This window comes from Manis javanica, chromosome 13 (assembly GCF_040802235.1).
Source record: "Manis javanica isolate MJ-LG chromosome 13, MJ_LKY, whole genome shotgun sequence".
In the NCBI taxonomy this organism is placed as follows: Eukaryota; Metazoa; Chordata; class Mammalia; order Pholidota; family Manidae; genus Manis; species Manis javanica.
In genome coordinates this window covers 3,196,786-3,212,334 of record NC_133168.1, presented here as the reverse complement: position 1 = coordinate 3,212,334, position 15,549 = coordinate 3,196,786, and the positions used below count along the sequence as shown (strand labels likewise).

Sequence of the window (15,549 nt, the reverse complement as noted above, 5' to 3'; positions counted from 1 at the left end):
AATTGATTCAGCTCCTTCTAGATAAGTGATTAAAACATTACAGTTTCTCTTTATTTGAGATAATAGTGAGATTGTTGGATTTATAGTCTCTTAGCTGAGTTCTTACTCTGTGAACTGACATAAAACATGGGTCTGACTGTTGGGCCCTGAATTTTCTAGATTGGGGAGAATATCCCGGGCATTTCAATGAGAAGAAATTGAAATGGCAAATTCCAGCAGAGGTTAAAAAACAAGAAGCTCTGACTAGCCTAGACTCAAGAGACTTTTAATACAACTTTGGCATGTTTCAAAACTGATAAACTAAGGCAAATACCATGTTATCTAAAGGGTCTTGGGAGGAGAAAAGAGGAATTGTCTCAACATAAATACTGTTATGCAGTATTTCATTATTTGTTGTGTTTTTGTTCAATTGATTACAGACACTTCGAGGAATTGTCCAAAATAAAATCAACCCCCGACCTGGAAAGGTGAGGTCATTTTCTATCTCTTGTCCAGATTTTATTGTGGTCTGATAGAATACAACAACGTGGGCCGCCACGGGCCCTGTCTTGCAGGTAGTGATATACAGTGAGCCGGGCGCCTCTGAGCCGTGCGCGGAAGTTTTCACTGACGTCCAGGATTGCACCCCTTGGGCCCTCTCTCCTGTGATACTTGTCAAGGTTGTCAGAGGATGGTAAGGAGGCACTTTGAGTTCCTGACTTTCAGGGTTTGTGTTTTGCATGTTTCATGGCCTCTTAGTCCTTCATGATTATTTAAAATCATTCCTTTAGCTGTCTGTGTAAAGGGAAGAAAATACTGGTCATGGGTGAGTATTGACAGAAATTCCTGTCTAAGATACAGTTTTGAATCATGTTTCTGATTTGGGGCTGATGCATGTTTACACTAGAAAAATCAGGAAAGTGCATCAGTACAAGCTTCTTTTTCCCTTATATCCCCATATAGCATTGTTTTGGCCTAATGGATATCAGAATCCATAATATACTTCTGGTTTATGAATTTTCAGTGAGGCTGGTAAGAACTATAGTACTCATATTGGTAGAATTTTTTTAAAAGACATGTCAGAGGACTAACCTAAAACTTACTTTCCAACTTTTTGACAACAGATAGTTTTGATTAAGTAAAGAAGTTGGTGAAAATTATTTTATCAGCTTAATTGCTTCTAGGAAATACACAGGAATTAAATTAAGAAAAACAAGTTTTTAAAAAATCGCTGGCCTGGCAGAAATGTTTATCTTATCTTTGGTACCTGTTTATAAACTTGCTTGAAATAAAGGTAGCGCCCCAGACATTTGTGTTTTAAAAAATTAGTAAACTTTTCTTTGCTTTCCATTTGATTAAATATGTAGCATCTTTCCTATTAGGTTTCAGATGTTTTAATATCTTCTTTATATATTCAACATATTCTTTAGAAAAATAAAATTAGTTTTTTTCCTAAATTTGAAGACTGAAACTAACATTGAAAACCAGTTTTGCAGAATGATTTTGTTTTTGATGGACTATAGAATAGTACTTCTTTCTTTTTTCCCCAACTTCGGCTGGCTTCTCTCCTTTCTTGAAAGCATAAGCCTTTCAGAGCAGCCCTGTCATAAAGCCACATGAGGCCTCCTTTAGGGTTTGGATATTGTTGGGAAGGATATTTTAAAAATGTAAATTTTTAAAATTCCTTTAACATACAAATTGTTCTTTGTGTCAATCTACCCATTGAAGGGGCTCTAAAATACAAGTCCCTTTAAGAGAAGTGTTTTCTACATATATAAGGAGAATTTAAAAGTCCATTGACCTCATGTGTTACATGTACAAGTCTCTACTAACTGGCAATTCTATAGAACATCAGTACCTCTGCAATATTCATATTGATAGCCAGAAGTTCTCCAAGATCCTGACAGTTATTGCATTATCAGAAGCTTAGTTATGCACAGAATATTTTAGTTGTGGAGAGCATTTATGCATTTTAATTGCTAGAGAGTTGGACTTATGAATACATAAGCTATATGAAAGGCAGGTAGGCAGAGAGGCTATTACCAGAATATTTGAGTAGTTTAAACCTCTCTTACGAAGACTAATAGTTTTGTTGTGTTTTATTCTTAGCTGGATTTTATATGAGAAACCAAATTTTGAAGGGCACTCCATCCCCTTAGAAGAAGGAGAATTGGAACTCTCTGGACTCTGGGGTATAGACGATATTTTGGAAAGAAACGATGAGGCGGAGTCTGTGAAGCCCGTGGTGATTGGTTCAATTAGACACGTGGTCCAGGTAGGTCGTGGGAAAACCAGAATTCATCCATTCATCCAGCAAATATTTACTGAATGCCCAGGATGACGCCTACTTTGAGAAAAAAAGTTCACTTTATGAAATAAGTGATTGGGGAAAATACTTGATTGGGGTTTTGTGGATATGTTTTCTGTAAGTATTTGGACACTTCAGATAAATAGAAAAGAAACATTCTTACTGGTTAGTCATTTTTTTCACAATATACCCTAAAGGTTATTTTCTCACTCCTGGCCCTCTATTCCCATCTCTGAATGTACTTTATTTAATATCTGCTTTTGTTGAGTTCTGTATGAACAGGTTTTTCTTTTACTTAGTTTTTTGGTTACTCTGTGAGTTCTGGTTACCTTGAGTAGCTTATAGGAGTTCTAGTTTGGAAAAATACACAATCCAAAAATAATTCGGTTGATAGTTCAACTGTGGGGTTTCATGTCGGTTTAAAAGAAGAAGTTATCTGAGGCTACTTTATGGATTGGGTACAATTTCATGTTTCTCGCTTCTTGGTGAGGAAGTTGCATCATTCTTACTTTGTGGCTTTTGGGATTTGGTGATTCTTTACGTTTTACATGTAAGTCATGGTACCTTCCTCGTGGAAAAATAGAAACCCCGTTTGTAGAATAGCCATGGGCGTTGGGGTGCCTTGGGGAAAAAAGGAATGCTCTGAAGTGAGAATGAGTAAGAATGAGTAACAGTGTTTGGCAGAGGAAAATGTCATTTGTTTTCCTTGGCCAACATTTCCGAGTTGCTTTGATCATCCCTGTATTCTAAATTATCAGTCTTTCAGTTTTAAGCACATAATGTGATTAACCTTAAGTAATTCATAAGGAACTCCATTTCAAAATGTCACAGTTAGTGCACTAGTTTGCCTGCAGTTTTTATTTATTGCTCAAATAATATTGGTCATAAAGCAACGTTCAGAGATATCCAGAAACCACTCTTATAAAGTGTCCTTCCTTCATTTTTCTGAATCTGAATCCTCTACTTCACCTCAGCCGTGTTCTAACTGGTTTTTCCCGCAGCTGTGATCATAATACAGATCCAGGGATATTGTCCTTTCTTTGCGCTTAGCACTGAAGCCTTAGTCCTTTTCTGTGTGAACATTTTTGTGCTTTTAATCATTTATAAATTTATTTCCTTGGGGTGAATTTTTCTGAGTGGTGTCATGCTTAAAGGGTAAGAACGCTTTTATGGCTCCTGCTATATCATGGAATTTTTTTTAATCAACTGTGTTCATAGTTTCTTAAGACATGAGCATACATCACAACAAATATTCACGGAGGTCATGTTTTTCGTTCATTAAATTTGTCCCTTTGGTGATGTTTGCAAGAGCCTTCCCTCAACTAACCCAAGTGTTCGTGTTTCCGCTGTACCTCAGTTTATCTAGCTCAGCACCATAGAGGTTCAATAAATGGCCAATTATCACTTAGGCACTCAGCCAGGACGGGCCAGTTAGAGTGTCTGTGGATCATGGACGGGCAGGACCTGGAACAGAGACTGAAGTGCAGACTTGGAAGTCACCTGAACGCTCCTTGGTTTAACAGCTTTACAGTTAAACCGTTTTACAGGCTTTACCAGTCACTGCCAAACCTGCACGGTAGAGGGCTGGTCCTGTTCAAGGGGGCCACCACAGGGCGCTTATGGGTGCAAAACAACAGGTGGGGACCAGTCTCTGCACTCGGATGGTTGCCTTGGAGCAAAGGCACTAAGATGGTCACCAAGTCAAGACATTTTTTTCAGTGAGGATGAGAGAAATAGATATGTTCCCAAACTCTCCTCGAGTTCATTTCTTCATCTTTGTGATCTTTGCTCGAACACATACACACACACGTGTGACTGAAGCAATGTAACTGCCCCCCAGGGACCGTCTGCAATCAAGGTTGTGGGCACAGCAGGAAAGGGATAAAATGGCAGGTGTCTGTGCATTATATGTGCGTATTGAACGCTTATTTTTATTTAAAAAAGTAACTTCCTGTAGAATCAGATACATGGTGTAATGATTACTTTTTTTTTTTTTTCAGGATTACAGAGTTAGTCAAATTGACTTATTTACTGAACCAGAAGGGTTAGGACTCCTCAATTCCTACTTTGATGATACTGAGGAGCTGCAGGGCTTTGGTTTCATGCAGAAGACTTGTTCCATTAAAGTACATTGGGGCACGTAAGTGTTTTATTTCAAATATTTGCTTATTTTGAGCATGGTACTGGAAAGGAGACTTAAGATACTCAGTCTCTTGTCCTGTAAGTAATTATTTACTACAAAAAGGTTGTTTTTTTTTACAAGGCACTTAAAATTCTGACTCTTTTGTGCCTATGTTACTGTGATTCAGCCCTCTCATAAGCAATCACAATTTCTAGGAGGAAGTGCAGGGGTAAAAACTGCATTTGTAATGTAGGTTTTTCCTTATCACAGAGGAGCCTGATTCATTCGGAGCTGAGTGGTAGATCTCACCTTCACAGCAATGAACTCAAAGCCGTGTCCCTGACATTTCAGGTGGAATGGAGGCCAGCACACAGGGCACTTCCTTTCACATTATCACACAATACTCTCCAGAGCCCCTTAGGGATGTTGGTCCCACAAGTCACAGGAAACTGCAAGAGTATTTTGAAGGAAACGGGAATTTTTCAGATAGGAGAGAAATTAAAGGAAGAAAGGGCAGGCTGCAGCGCTGGCACTGGGGTTCAGGGATCTAACGTGGTGTGCGCAGCCCAGGGCAAGGGCTTTATGTTCTATTGAAAAGCTCCTTTTACAGTTTTATTTTTGTGTATGTTTTCTAATACATAATATTTTCAATGGTAATATACAGAATTTGTAAATATCGTATATTCAGAAAATGCTCAAAAGTTTTTACCAATGGGATATACATAAGACAATACAAACGTAATGTGTCCGATGGTAAATACTACACGAAATATAAATTAGAGAGGGACAGGGGTAGTGATGTTTTAAATAGATCAGGAAAGGTCTCTGGGGGCATTTAAGCAGAGACCAAGAGGAAGGGAGGGAGTCAGGCCGCGGATATGTGAGGGGGGAGGGCCAGGAGGAGTGGCCTGGGTTGAGGGCGGGCTTGCAGGGTCCTGCTGGGCATGTTTGGGGCACAGCTAGGAGGTCAAGGTGGAGCGGAATGACCTAGGACAGGGAAGGAAGGGAGGTCTCATGTCAGGTCGGGCTACTTAGGCCTTGGGGGGTATTTAGGTTGCTCAAAGGGACACGGGAAATCACTGGGGGATTTTGATCGAACTTGTATTTTAGGAAGATCACTCTAGCTGCTGTGTAGAAAATAGGCTGTAAAGAGGCAAGGGTGGAAACAGAGAAACCAGCCAGGAGGCAGTTGCAGTCACATAGGCAAGGGGTTTGGGGGCCTAGGCAGTGTGATAATGCTGGTGAGAGAAGCTCAGATTCTGGATGCATTTTGAAGGTAGAACTGATGTTTGCTGACGGACTGCGTGTGGGCTGTGAGGGGCTGAGAAACGCCCGGGGTTTGGGACCCGCACTGGGGGAGCAGGTTAGGAGGGAGAGCGAGGCTCAGGACTTCAGTTTTAGGGAAGCTGAGTGGACACGCCAGCTGGACATGCAAGAAATCAGGAAGGTGGCTGGATGGGTCTGTGAGACCCAAGCTCAGGAGGGAGGCTGGAGATGTAGTTAGGACTCCTCACAAGGAGGAGGTGTTTGAACCATGTTGTGGATGAAATCCAGGGAGTGGGTGTAAAGAGCAGAGAAGCCGTCTGCATCTTGGGTACTCTTATATCTAGAGATTGGGAAGAAAAGAATCGAAACAAAAGAAAATGTCTTGTCTCTTGCTATCTTTAATTTTTCCCATCAAAGAGATCTGTATGCCCTTTTCCTTACAGTGTTAAGTTGAGAAACATCACCTTCCTTAGGAAAGAATGAAACAGGCATCTGCCATAATATTTTAATCTCAGTGTCTAAAAGTTTCATGACTCAGGCTTGGGCTGCGTTGAAGCGTAATGGGCTGCACTTTAATAAGGCCCCTTAGCTTTACAGTAAGTTTACATTTATCTCATGGGTGGTGGTGACAGACCTGTCGGAGCGTACAGTGTATATGATATGCTTGCATGGGCATGAACAGCTCTTTGCTGCCTGTTCATTTCTGCTGCCGTTAGGCTAACAGAAAGCTGCCTTGGATGTCATTTCAAAGTTTGGACTCATTAAACGTGGCCGGTCAGCTTTGGGACCTGGTCAGTAGTAGTTTCACAGACCTTCAAGGGGAGACCTGATGGGCGAGGTGAACCACTCAGTGCCTGAGCTCAGGGCTTCTGCTGGTGCGCCCGCCCCGCGAGCTGCCGTAAGGGAGTCCTTTGCTGTGTGAGGGACTTTCTTAGATTCCCTTTGGGGGTTTATTCCAGAGCCTGTTCACCGTGGGCTGGGCCCTCCTGCGCAGACACAGAGTAAGGGTATTACTCGACAGATTCTTATTTGGGAACCTGAGTAATTTCTCAATAAATTTTCCTTTCAGATCCTGTTGAATAGAATTTGTTTGTGAACCTTTGTTTTCAAAGCTGGCTAGTGCTAGCACCCATTCCCCCAGAGGTAAAAGCATATCTTTTCTGGGGGGCATATTTCTAACAAACACAAACAAAAGCTTTTAGAACTTCCAAGGAAGCGTAAGGAGCGTCTATCCCAACATCAGTATTTAGCCAAGGAAAACAGGTTTTGACCAGTTTCTCAAGGTCAGATTGGGTGTTAGAATGCAGGTGTTCTGAAGTCAAGAGATATTTTTTTAATAGCCAAATATTGCTTGATCAGTTTTATTATGAAATACTTGATATATCCAGAAGAATATCTATATAGCTGTGAATTATGAACCCCAGTAATAAAACAAACCCCCGTGTGCCCACCACCCAACTTAGGACCTCAGCATTATAAACGCTGCTGCAGTGCCCCGTGTAGCCCACCCCGGCCACCATCCCCCTGACTCCCCCACACAGTTAGCTTCTCTCTGGAATTTTCTGTTTTCCTCATACCCTTATTTTCCAGTTTCACCCTATAGTATCTGTCCCTGCACTATTTTAGTTGTGTGTGTTTTTGAACTTCATAAAAAATATTATCAAAATTCCCTGTGGCTCATTCCTTTTTCTCTACATTGTTACTAAGATTACCCATATTGATACTTTATTATTTTTTGTTGCTATATAATATTCACCATGTATATTTCCTTGAGGACTACAATGTCTCAGAGCCCAACTTTTTATTATGAAAGTTTCAGGCATACACAAAAGCAGAAAGAATGACTCAGTGAACCCACATATATCCTCTACTTAGAGTTTTGCCATATTTATCTTTTTTCCTGAGCCCTCGAAGGTGAGTTGCAGATATCACAGCCCTCATTCCTGTATACTTTGGCCTGAAACTCTTTATAATGGTGTTTTCCTGCATAACTATCATTATCCACACCTAAGAAAATTAACAGTATGTCCACAATAATATCTAATCTATAGCCCATACTAAATTCAGTTGTTTTAGGAAAAACTTATGTAGATTACTAATCAGGATCCAGTCAAGGTTCATATAAATATATTGGGTTGCTCTGTCTCTTTAAGTCTCTTTTAATCTCTAAAGTGCCCTGCTTTGTTTCCCATGCCACGACTTTTTGAAGCATTTAGCTCAACTGTCTTAGAGAACGTGCCACATTCTGGAGTTGTCTCCAAGTGTTTCCTTATGTCTCATTTAACTTGTTCCTCTGTCACTTGAACTTGCAGAACGTAAGGGGTCGGGTCTAGAGGTGCGATCAGGTGCGGACTGAACGGTTTTGGAAAGGCTGCCTTGTGGGTGGCACCGTGTGCTGACTGGCTTCCCATTAACCGTACCAAGTTTGACTGCTTGGTTTCCATCCGTACCTTCTACGTCTCTCCATTGAAATAACACTGCGTGAAGATCGTTTCCTCCTCTCCCTATGGCCTCATGAATAATGTATCTTGTTGGAATCGAATTTAGGAAAAATGAATCATGCTCTGTCTGTGAGGTTTCAAATCCCAGAGTCTACTGAACAGTTCTAAAAATGTCTGCGTGCCCCACAAGCCCTTAGCAAGCACGCACCGAGGACGCCGTCACAGAGCGGCCGTCTGTTCAAGTGTGTTGGCTTACATGGTCAGCTTTTTTAACACGTTTAACCAGTTCCCCTTTACCCCAAATTACCTTCCTTCTGTAAATGTTATGGGACTAAATCATGTGCTTCAAGGAAAGTGAAATGTTCTATATCAGACGAGTAAATCCCCTCAAAACTCCAACTACAGGAGGAGAGACTTAAGGAAAGTACTTCAGTGCGCAGCATTTCAGCGTCCCAGAGCCGCTTGCTTATGAGCCATGCGCTGCGTGTATGAAGAATTCCACCCGTTCACTTGTGGGAGTCTGGCTTTGAGGCCCGCTGGCCGTCAGCCTAATAGCACAACTGATGAGGAGCTGCTGTTACTCGGTTAGGGCGTGAAATCGGTGTGCAGTGTGCCTGGGAGAGCTTTGAGCTCCAAAAATATGTCATGCATCCTCGACGGTCATGCGTAAGCGAGAGGAGATTTAAAGGACCCCATTCCTTAGCCTCTGTTTTTGTGTGGCTTAGGGCATTGCAGCGGTATTTAAAAAATAAGCCTTTTTCCCCTTTACGATAATTTTTTTTAAGCATATATAGCATTTGTACAAAATGGGGCACAACAAATTATAAGTGTATAAGCTGAGTCAATTTTCAAAGTGTCACCGTCGTCCAGATCAAGAAACAGCATGACCAGTGTCTCAGAGCCCCCCGCCCCCGCTCCTGCCCCCTCCTGGTTGTCCCCTTGTCCCCACTGCAGCGGTGGTCCTTCCTCCCAACCCTGTGGATTGGTTTCTGTCCCGCCACGTATACCACACACAGCCTCCCAGCATTCACGTGTGTGTTGATAGGTCTCTAGTGTTGTGTTTTGTTTTGTTTTTTAATTCTTTTTACATCTTTAATGAAATCACTTCCCCTTGCAACACCAAATTTTTTTTCTGGTCGGAGAGAGGGCTCGATATCAGATTTAGTGTGGTTTTGACTGTGCATTCCTGTGTAATTAGTGAGTCTACAGAAGTTACTGATTTATCCAGGGGAATCTTTAACACAAACCATCCCCCAAAATTTGCCCTTGGGCCAAAAGAGAAAAAAGCAAAGAGGGCGAATCAGACTCATTTTGCTGGTAAGATCTCACATCAGCCATCTTCTTGGCCACCTGCTCTGGGGAGTTCACCCCCACCGAGGATGTGTGTTAGGAAGACTAACAAAGAATTAGGGAGTGTAAGTCATCCCCAGGGGTTCTGTATTTGTTTAGGAAGGGGGTATATTAACACCTTTCTTATGTAAAAGTCACTTCTCCAGCAACCTCACCTTCCCAGAACCCTCCCCAAGAACCAAGATATTGAGAAGCCTGTCCAGTCTGCAGAGACAGTCCTAACAGGCACTGTTTCTGGCTTCCTGGTTTCTAGCACCCAGGGGGAGGGTGGGGCTGCTGGTTCTCTGACCGCAGTGGAAGTGACAGCTGACAAGCCTCATCAGAGGGTGTGGTATTGAAAAGCCATAAAAATCAGACCCAAGAGCTCAAGAAACTTTGTGGCCTTGGGAACAAGCACCCTTACAGACCTTAAAAGCCCCGAGGACACGTCTGTGCATCAGGGCATGCTCACAGTGATGCCCTGGAGGCCTGGTGAAGGGCAAACTGTGTGCACCCCCTGGGGTGAGGCATATTGCTGTCAAAAACTGATGAGGGGCCTGGCTAAGGAGGCGGTGGGGGGAGGGGGGGTGTCAGCCCTGCGTTTGCAGCTTACAGCCGTGCGGCCCTGGGTCTCCTCTGTAAAATGGGAGCAAGGTTATTCCTTCCTCAGAGCGTCGTTTTAAGGACTGGGTGGAATTTGGGGTGGCATTCCTTGTAAGCTCTGGGTGGATGTCACCTGTTACAAAGTTTTGATACAATGACAAATGAGTAGATGGAACAGCCTAGCCTTTGGTTACAGTGTTGCCTTTTAAGACAAAGCTGAGGTCTCTTAGCTAGGGCCTCTCTAAATACATGAAGTACAAGAGACCCACTTTCATTACTCAGACATGATAGAGATATTTATGATTTAAAGCAATTCACAGTAGAAATTAAGAGGACAAAGCCAGGCCCGAGACAAGCGAAACATCGAGAAGAGAGCCAGGCGGCGGCTCATTCCTCTTCTGGTTGGTTCGGCACCACTCTGATGGCGAAGCGTAACCGGGCCTCTTCCAGATCCATAATACCCTGTCCTGGCCTTTTCCTCTCTCTTTGGTGGGGTGCTGGGTAACACTGAGGGGAGTGGTGAACTGCCTATGTTTCTTTTCTTTCTGTGTGCTCGTTCAGATGGCTGATTTATGAAGAACCTGGATTTCAGGGTGTCCCTTTTATCCTGGAACCTGGTGAATACCCTGACTTATCCTTCTGGGACACAGAAGCAGCATACATCGGATCCATGCGGCCTATGAAAATGGTAAAATGAAATCTATGAAGTGTTCGCGGAGTCAGCGATTCCTCACCAGCTGGACGCTGATAATCCCCAGGCTGTGACTTGAAGCAGTGAGGCAGGCTTCTTAAACGAATGTGTGCCCATTGAGAGAGAAATCGTAGGAAGGAGAGAAATCATAGAAAGAGGGAAAGCCCACGTGCTCCGCCGTCGAGGCATTTTCAGCCTCGCAGAGCCGTAGGTGTGCACAAAGCTTCGGCCAAGGGCAGGCTTCAGCAGGGAAGGAATGAAGCATAAACCTTTGTGGACACACAGGGAGGGGGAGGTGAAGTCCAGTGTGCAGGTGAGATGACCGAGTAGTGGGGTACTGGGTCATGATGAATTAGGATGGGCATTAGAAGCCAAGCAGGATTGTTTAGACGGTGACGTGAGAGAGCGCACTGCACCTCCAGCAGAGCTGGGAAAGGGTAGGGCACACGAGGGCGACCCCACTGTAGTGCCCGGAGGCTAGGCTGGGCGGCAGCTTGGGCGCTCTGGGACCAGATGTCGTCAGAATGAGTTTCCTCCCAAGCACTGGCCTTTGAAAGGAGCCTGGGCTTCCGCCCCGGCCCTCCTCCCATATTGGGCTCTGCTCTACTGCTGGACTCTAAGCCAGGGCAGGATCCCGGCTGCACCTTTGTCCCCCGTGTTGAGCACAGTGCGCGCGGGGTGGGAGCAGGCGCTCCCTCCACCCCGTGGCACCAGTGAGGCTCTCAAGTCAGGGAGATAATTTTTTATCTTAATTTTACCCCTCTGGACAAAGCTTGTGGTTTAATTATCTTCATGTTTGCTGGTCTTAATGCAAATGATTTGGGGCTTTTTTCTGAAATTAAATCCACTTTCAAAGAACAAAGTTATATTAGATATGTGAACGTAGGAAAGAATTGCCCCAGGTTTTGAAGGCAGTTTTTAAAATAATTTACAGTGAAGTGTATGACATTCAAAAAAGATACTTTTGGAAAGGGGACTTACAGTGATGCCCCCTTATCCACAGGGGACACTTCCCAGGACCCCCTGTGGATACCTGACACGTGCTGCCCCCTGTGTTTATTATATTTTTTCTATACATACATACCTCTGATAAAGTTTTCTCTATGAATTAGGTATAATATGAGATCAGCAACAGTAACCAATAGTAAAACAGAACAATTATAACAATATGCTGTAATAAAAGTTATATAAATGGGGTCTCTTTCTCTTAAAATGTCTTATGGTACTAAAGTCACTTTTCTTGTTGGGATGACATGAGGTGATAAAATGCCTCTGATGAGATGACGTGCAGATTCAGCCGTGGAACTCCGCTATAGGCTGCCTCGCGCGCGTCCTCTTCTGCACTGCTGGTGATTTTAGAGCTGTCTCAGTGTACGTGAGAGCAAACCTGGAGTAATGACGCTGAGGTTTGCTGGCTTAACCAGAAGCTGCCATGGGTGAGATACCTGTAATATGTCAATGCAAAAACCGTTTTTCTTACTATGTTATTTATCTTTTCAGGGTGGCCGAAAAGTTGAATTTCCTACAGACCCAAAGGTAAAAAAATACATATGTTTGAATTTTATTCCCACTCCATTCCACACAGATAATATTTGTGTGATTCTATATATCTGCCTCTATAAAACACACTTGCAGCCAAAGGAAGTCCCAGCTTACACGCGGCATCCTTCAGGCCGGGAGATACACTAGTGGCACTTGTCATCGTGAACAGACTGTGTACCCATGGCTCAAAGGCCCGTTGTCGTATCAGTTGTATAATTCATGGCTGTGTGTACTAATTGCAGGGCCTGCTGTTGACTGCCAGTTAGCCGGGACTAAACTTTCTTTTTAAGACAACTTCTTTTACTCCAAAATGCTCTCTGTGCTATTTTTACTTTGCACACCTATGACACATAGGTTGATCTAGTGTTTGTTTCATTTGAAAGCGAATGTGAAAGTTTCATTGAAAGTGGAATACCTTGGTTCCTTAGTTGGATCTTAGCCGAGTTCTAAATATCAGTTCTAGACACTGAACAAAAACCAGTTATTTATAAACTGTCTTTTGAACTTTAGCTTTGGGTTTTACCATATCAGGAAAAAAAACTCTTCATTTTTAAAATCATATTAAGAGACATGGTTGTTTAGTTAATTTTTTTAGAAATATGATTAGAAAATATTCATTTGTGTTGTAAGACTTAGTGCCATTAAATGGTTGATGTAATAATTAGCTATTGAGGTCTTTAACTTCTTACACATTACTGGTATATGTCATTTCTGCTACAGGTAGTTATTTATGAAAAGCCTTTCTTTGAAGGAAAATGTATGGAACTAGAAACAGAAATGTATAATTTTACTGTGGAAGGAGCTGGAACAGAAGAAGGAAGTGGAGATGAATGTTTGCCATTCACTTCGGTGGGATCGATGAAAGTTCTGCGAAGCATGTGAGTAGATACGCGTGACCTGCAACGATCTCTCTCTTATTTTCCCTTCGATAACGTGATAAACATACCTTCCTCCTCCAGTCCCTCCCCACTACAAAGACGACATTCCAGATTGTATCGTAGAGCGACTTCAAGCATGTTCTCAGTCAGTTGGGACCTGGATTTGACCGAACAGCTTGAGGGACTAGTTTGGGGTCAGTCAGCCATGCAGGGCTGATAAATTAGCCAGTCCAGATTGGTCATATCTACACTTTTGTTTATTAAGAGTATATTCCGAACTATAGGACTGTTAGTTTGCATTCTGTTTTTTATGATTGTATTTTGAACTTTATAGACCTTACTGATTCCCTCTAGAAGTATACACTGAAGGTAATCTTGCAAATAACCATAAATATATATGACTTAATTACTGTTCAAAGAAGTTTATCCACATTTGTTTGCTGAAGCTCTTTTGAGTCAGTTCTTATTAAATACACACACACTCCCCTATATAGTCCTTTACAGAACATCGATGTTATGTTTCTCAGGTTGTCATCTTGGGGCCATTCTGTTAGTCTCTGAAATTGTAGAGGAGAATTCCCGTAGTCATTATGCACAAGTCCGTGTCCAGCTTTGTGACTCTGTATTTGTTGATGAAACTGCTGTATGGATGACAACGTTTCTGACATTACTGAAAGTCACTCCCCCTTCCTGTCGCTTCTGCCGCAGCTGGGTGGCTTATGAGAAGCCTGGATTTATGGGTCACCAGTATTTGCTGGAAGAGGGAGAATACAAGGACTGGAAGGACTGGGGAGGTTACAACGGAGACCTGCAGTCTTTACGACCTATATTAAGTGTAAGTTGAAAAAAAAAACAAAGCTATCGGCTAATTGGTCTTTTTTGGATGCTCAATGGCTTGCCTTTGAACTTTGAATTTTTTTTCTCAATAGGATTTTTCAAATGCTCACATGATAATGTACAGTGAAAAAAACTTTGGATCCAAAGGTTCCAGTATTGATGTATTAGGAATTGTTGCTAATTTAAAGGAGACCGGATATGGATTGAAGACACAGTCTATTAATGTGCTGAGTGGAGTGTAAGTGAAATGACCCAATCAGGATCGGAGACACGGGTTCACCTGGTTTTGAGCCTCTGACACGGAGTAGAACATATAGTGTGTATGTGTTTATATATATATATATATATATAGTAGCATATATGTATAATTAATAGAATATGTGTATATGTAAGTATCTCAACAACTAAACATTAAATCAGCCATTTAATACATATTTCCACCATATTTTCATAACTGCTTTTTGACCTCTTTCTCCTATGATCTTTTTCTCACGTGGAACGTATCATTGGAGGGAAAATCTTCAGGTCCACCTCCGTGTCATTCCACATGAAGAGAGCTCTTGGGTGTCTCATGATGGGAATCAAATAATAATAGTGACCTGACCTTACAGGCCTGAGGTCAGGACAAAGCCCCCTCCGACCTTCCCGTGGTCCTGCACCTGCTTCTTTCTTCTTCTTCACTATTATTTTAACATAAGACTAATTGTTTCAGTGTACCTGGAGTTAGCAGTTAAATGCTTTGTTAATGCTAAAGTAAGTTTTTACTGAAAGATGATCAGTCAAGACTCCTTGGGATGCAAGTGACTGCAAGCCAACCTAAATTGGCATAAGAGGTAAAAACGGAGTTTATTGGCCTGTGTAACCGAAAAGTCCCGGAGAAGCTTTGCCTCAGTCATGGCTGGACACAGGAGGTCAGCCTCATCGGACTTGGTCTGCATCTTGCCTGGGCTTTTTTCTGTGTTGGCCTCACTCTAAGCAGCCCCTTCCATCTGGGGGGGCCTGTGGCAGCATCCTGGGGTCTTTCATTCTCCTACCTTACTGCTTCCAGCAGAAGGAGTTACTCTATCCTAAGGAAGTTCCAGGTTTGACTTTGACCCTGAATGCTTGGGTCGTGTGTGCCCGTCTGAAACAATCGCTGTAGCCGAGGAGGTGACCGTCCGCACCTGTTATGGGCCCGTCCCTGGAGCTGAGCCGTGCGGTCAGGCCCGTAGGAGCCAGGTATATGTGACCGGGGTGGGTAGTGCCCAAGAGCATCAGAAAGAATGGGCCAGAGACCGGATGGGCCAAGACAGATGTCTGTTAACAGGAGTTACACGATTATTCTCAGGATCCCAGCCAATGTCAGTTATAGTTTATTGTGAGAGTGTTCTCAAATGGTTATATGAAATCGCTTGACACTGGTTCTGTTGAAAGTGTCTGATGTTAAATTTTTTTATTTATAAATTTTTTTATGTCATGAGTAACAGATTATTTGAATCATTCTAACTTCAGCTCTGTGGTGTTTCGTGGGGCTCCTGCACGCCGTTAGTCATGTTCAAATCCTTGTGAAGGTT

At 42.6% G+C, this 15,549-nt stretch overlaps 1 protein-coding gene across 4 annotated transcripts in view; it reads left to right on the top strand.

Moving 5' to 3' along the window:
- The window catches only part of CRYBG1 (crystallin beta-gamma domain containing 1), a 146,840-nt gene that overhangs the window by 112,567 nt on the left and 18,724 nt on the right, over nt 1-15,549 (top strand). For 3 of the 4 annotated variants that reach the window (XM_073220842.1, XM_073220843.1, XM_073220844.1), the window contains 9 exons: nt 420-467; nt 555-673; nt 2,089-2,254; nt 4,288-4,427; nt 10,610-10,736; nt 12,240-12,275; nt 13,002-13,159; nt 13,868-13,994; nt 14,089-14,234. In XM_073220842.1, coding sequence (XP_073076943.1) covers nt 420-467; nt 555-673; nt 2,089-2,254; nt 4,288-4,427; nt 10,610-10,736; nt 12,240-12,275; nt 13,002-13,159; nt 13,868-13,994; nt 14,089-14,234 — 1,067 coding nt within the window. Of the gene's footprint in view, nt 1-419; nt 468-554; nt 674-2,088; nt 2,255-4,287; nt 4,428-10,609; nt 10,737-12,239; nt 12,276-13,001; nt 13,160-13,867; nt 13,995-14,088; nt 14,317-15,549 lie in introns of all 4 variants that reach the window. The other variant, XR_012124688.1, reaches the window with a different exon arrangement.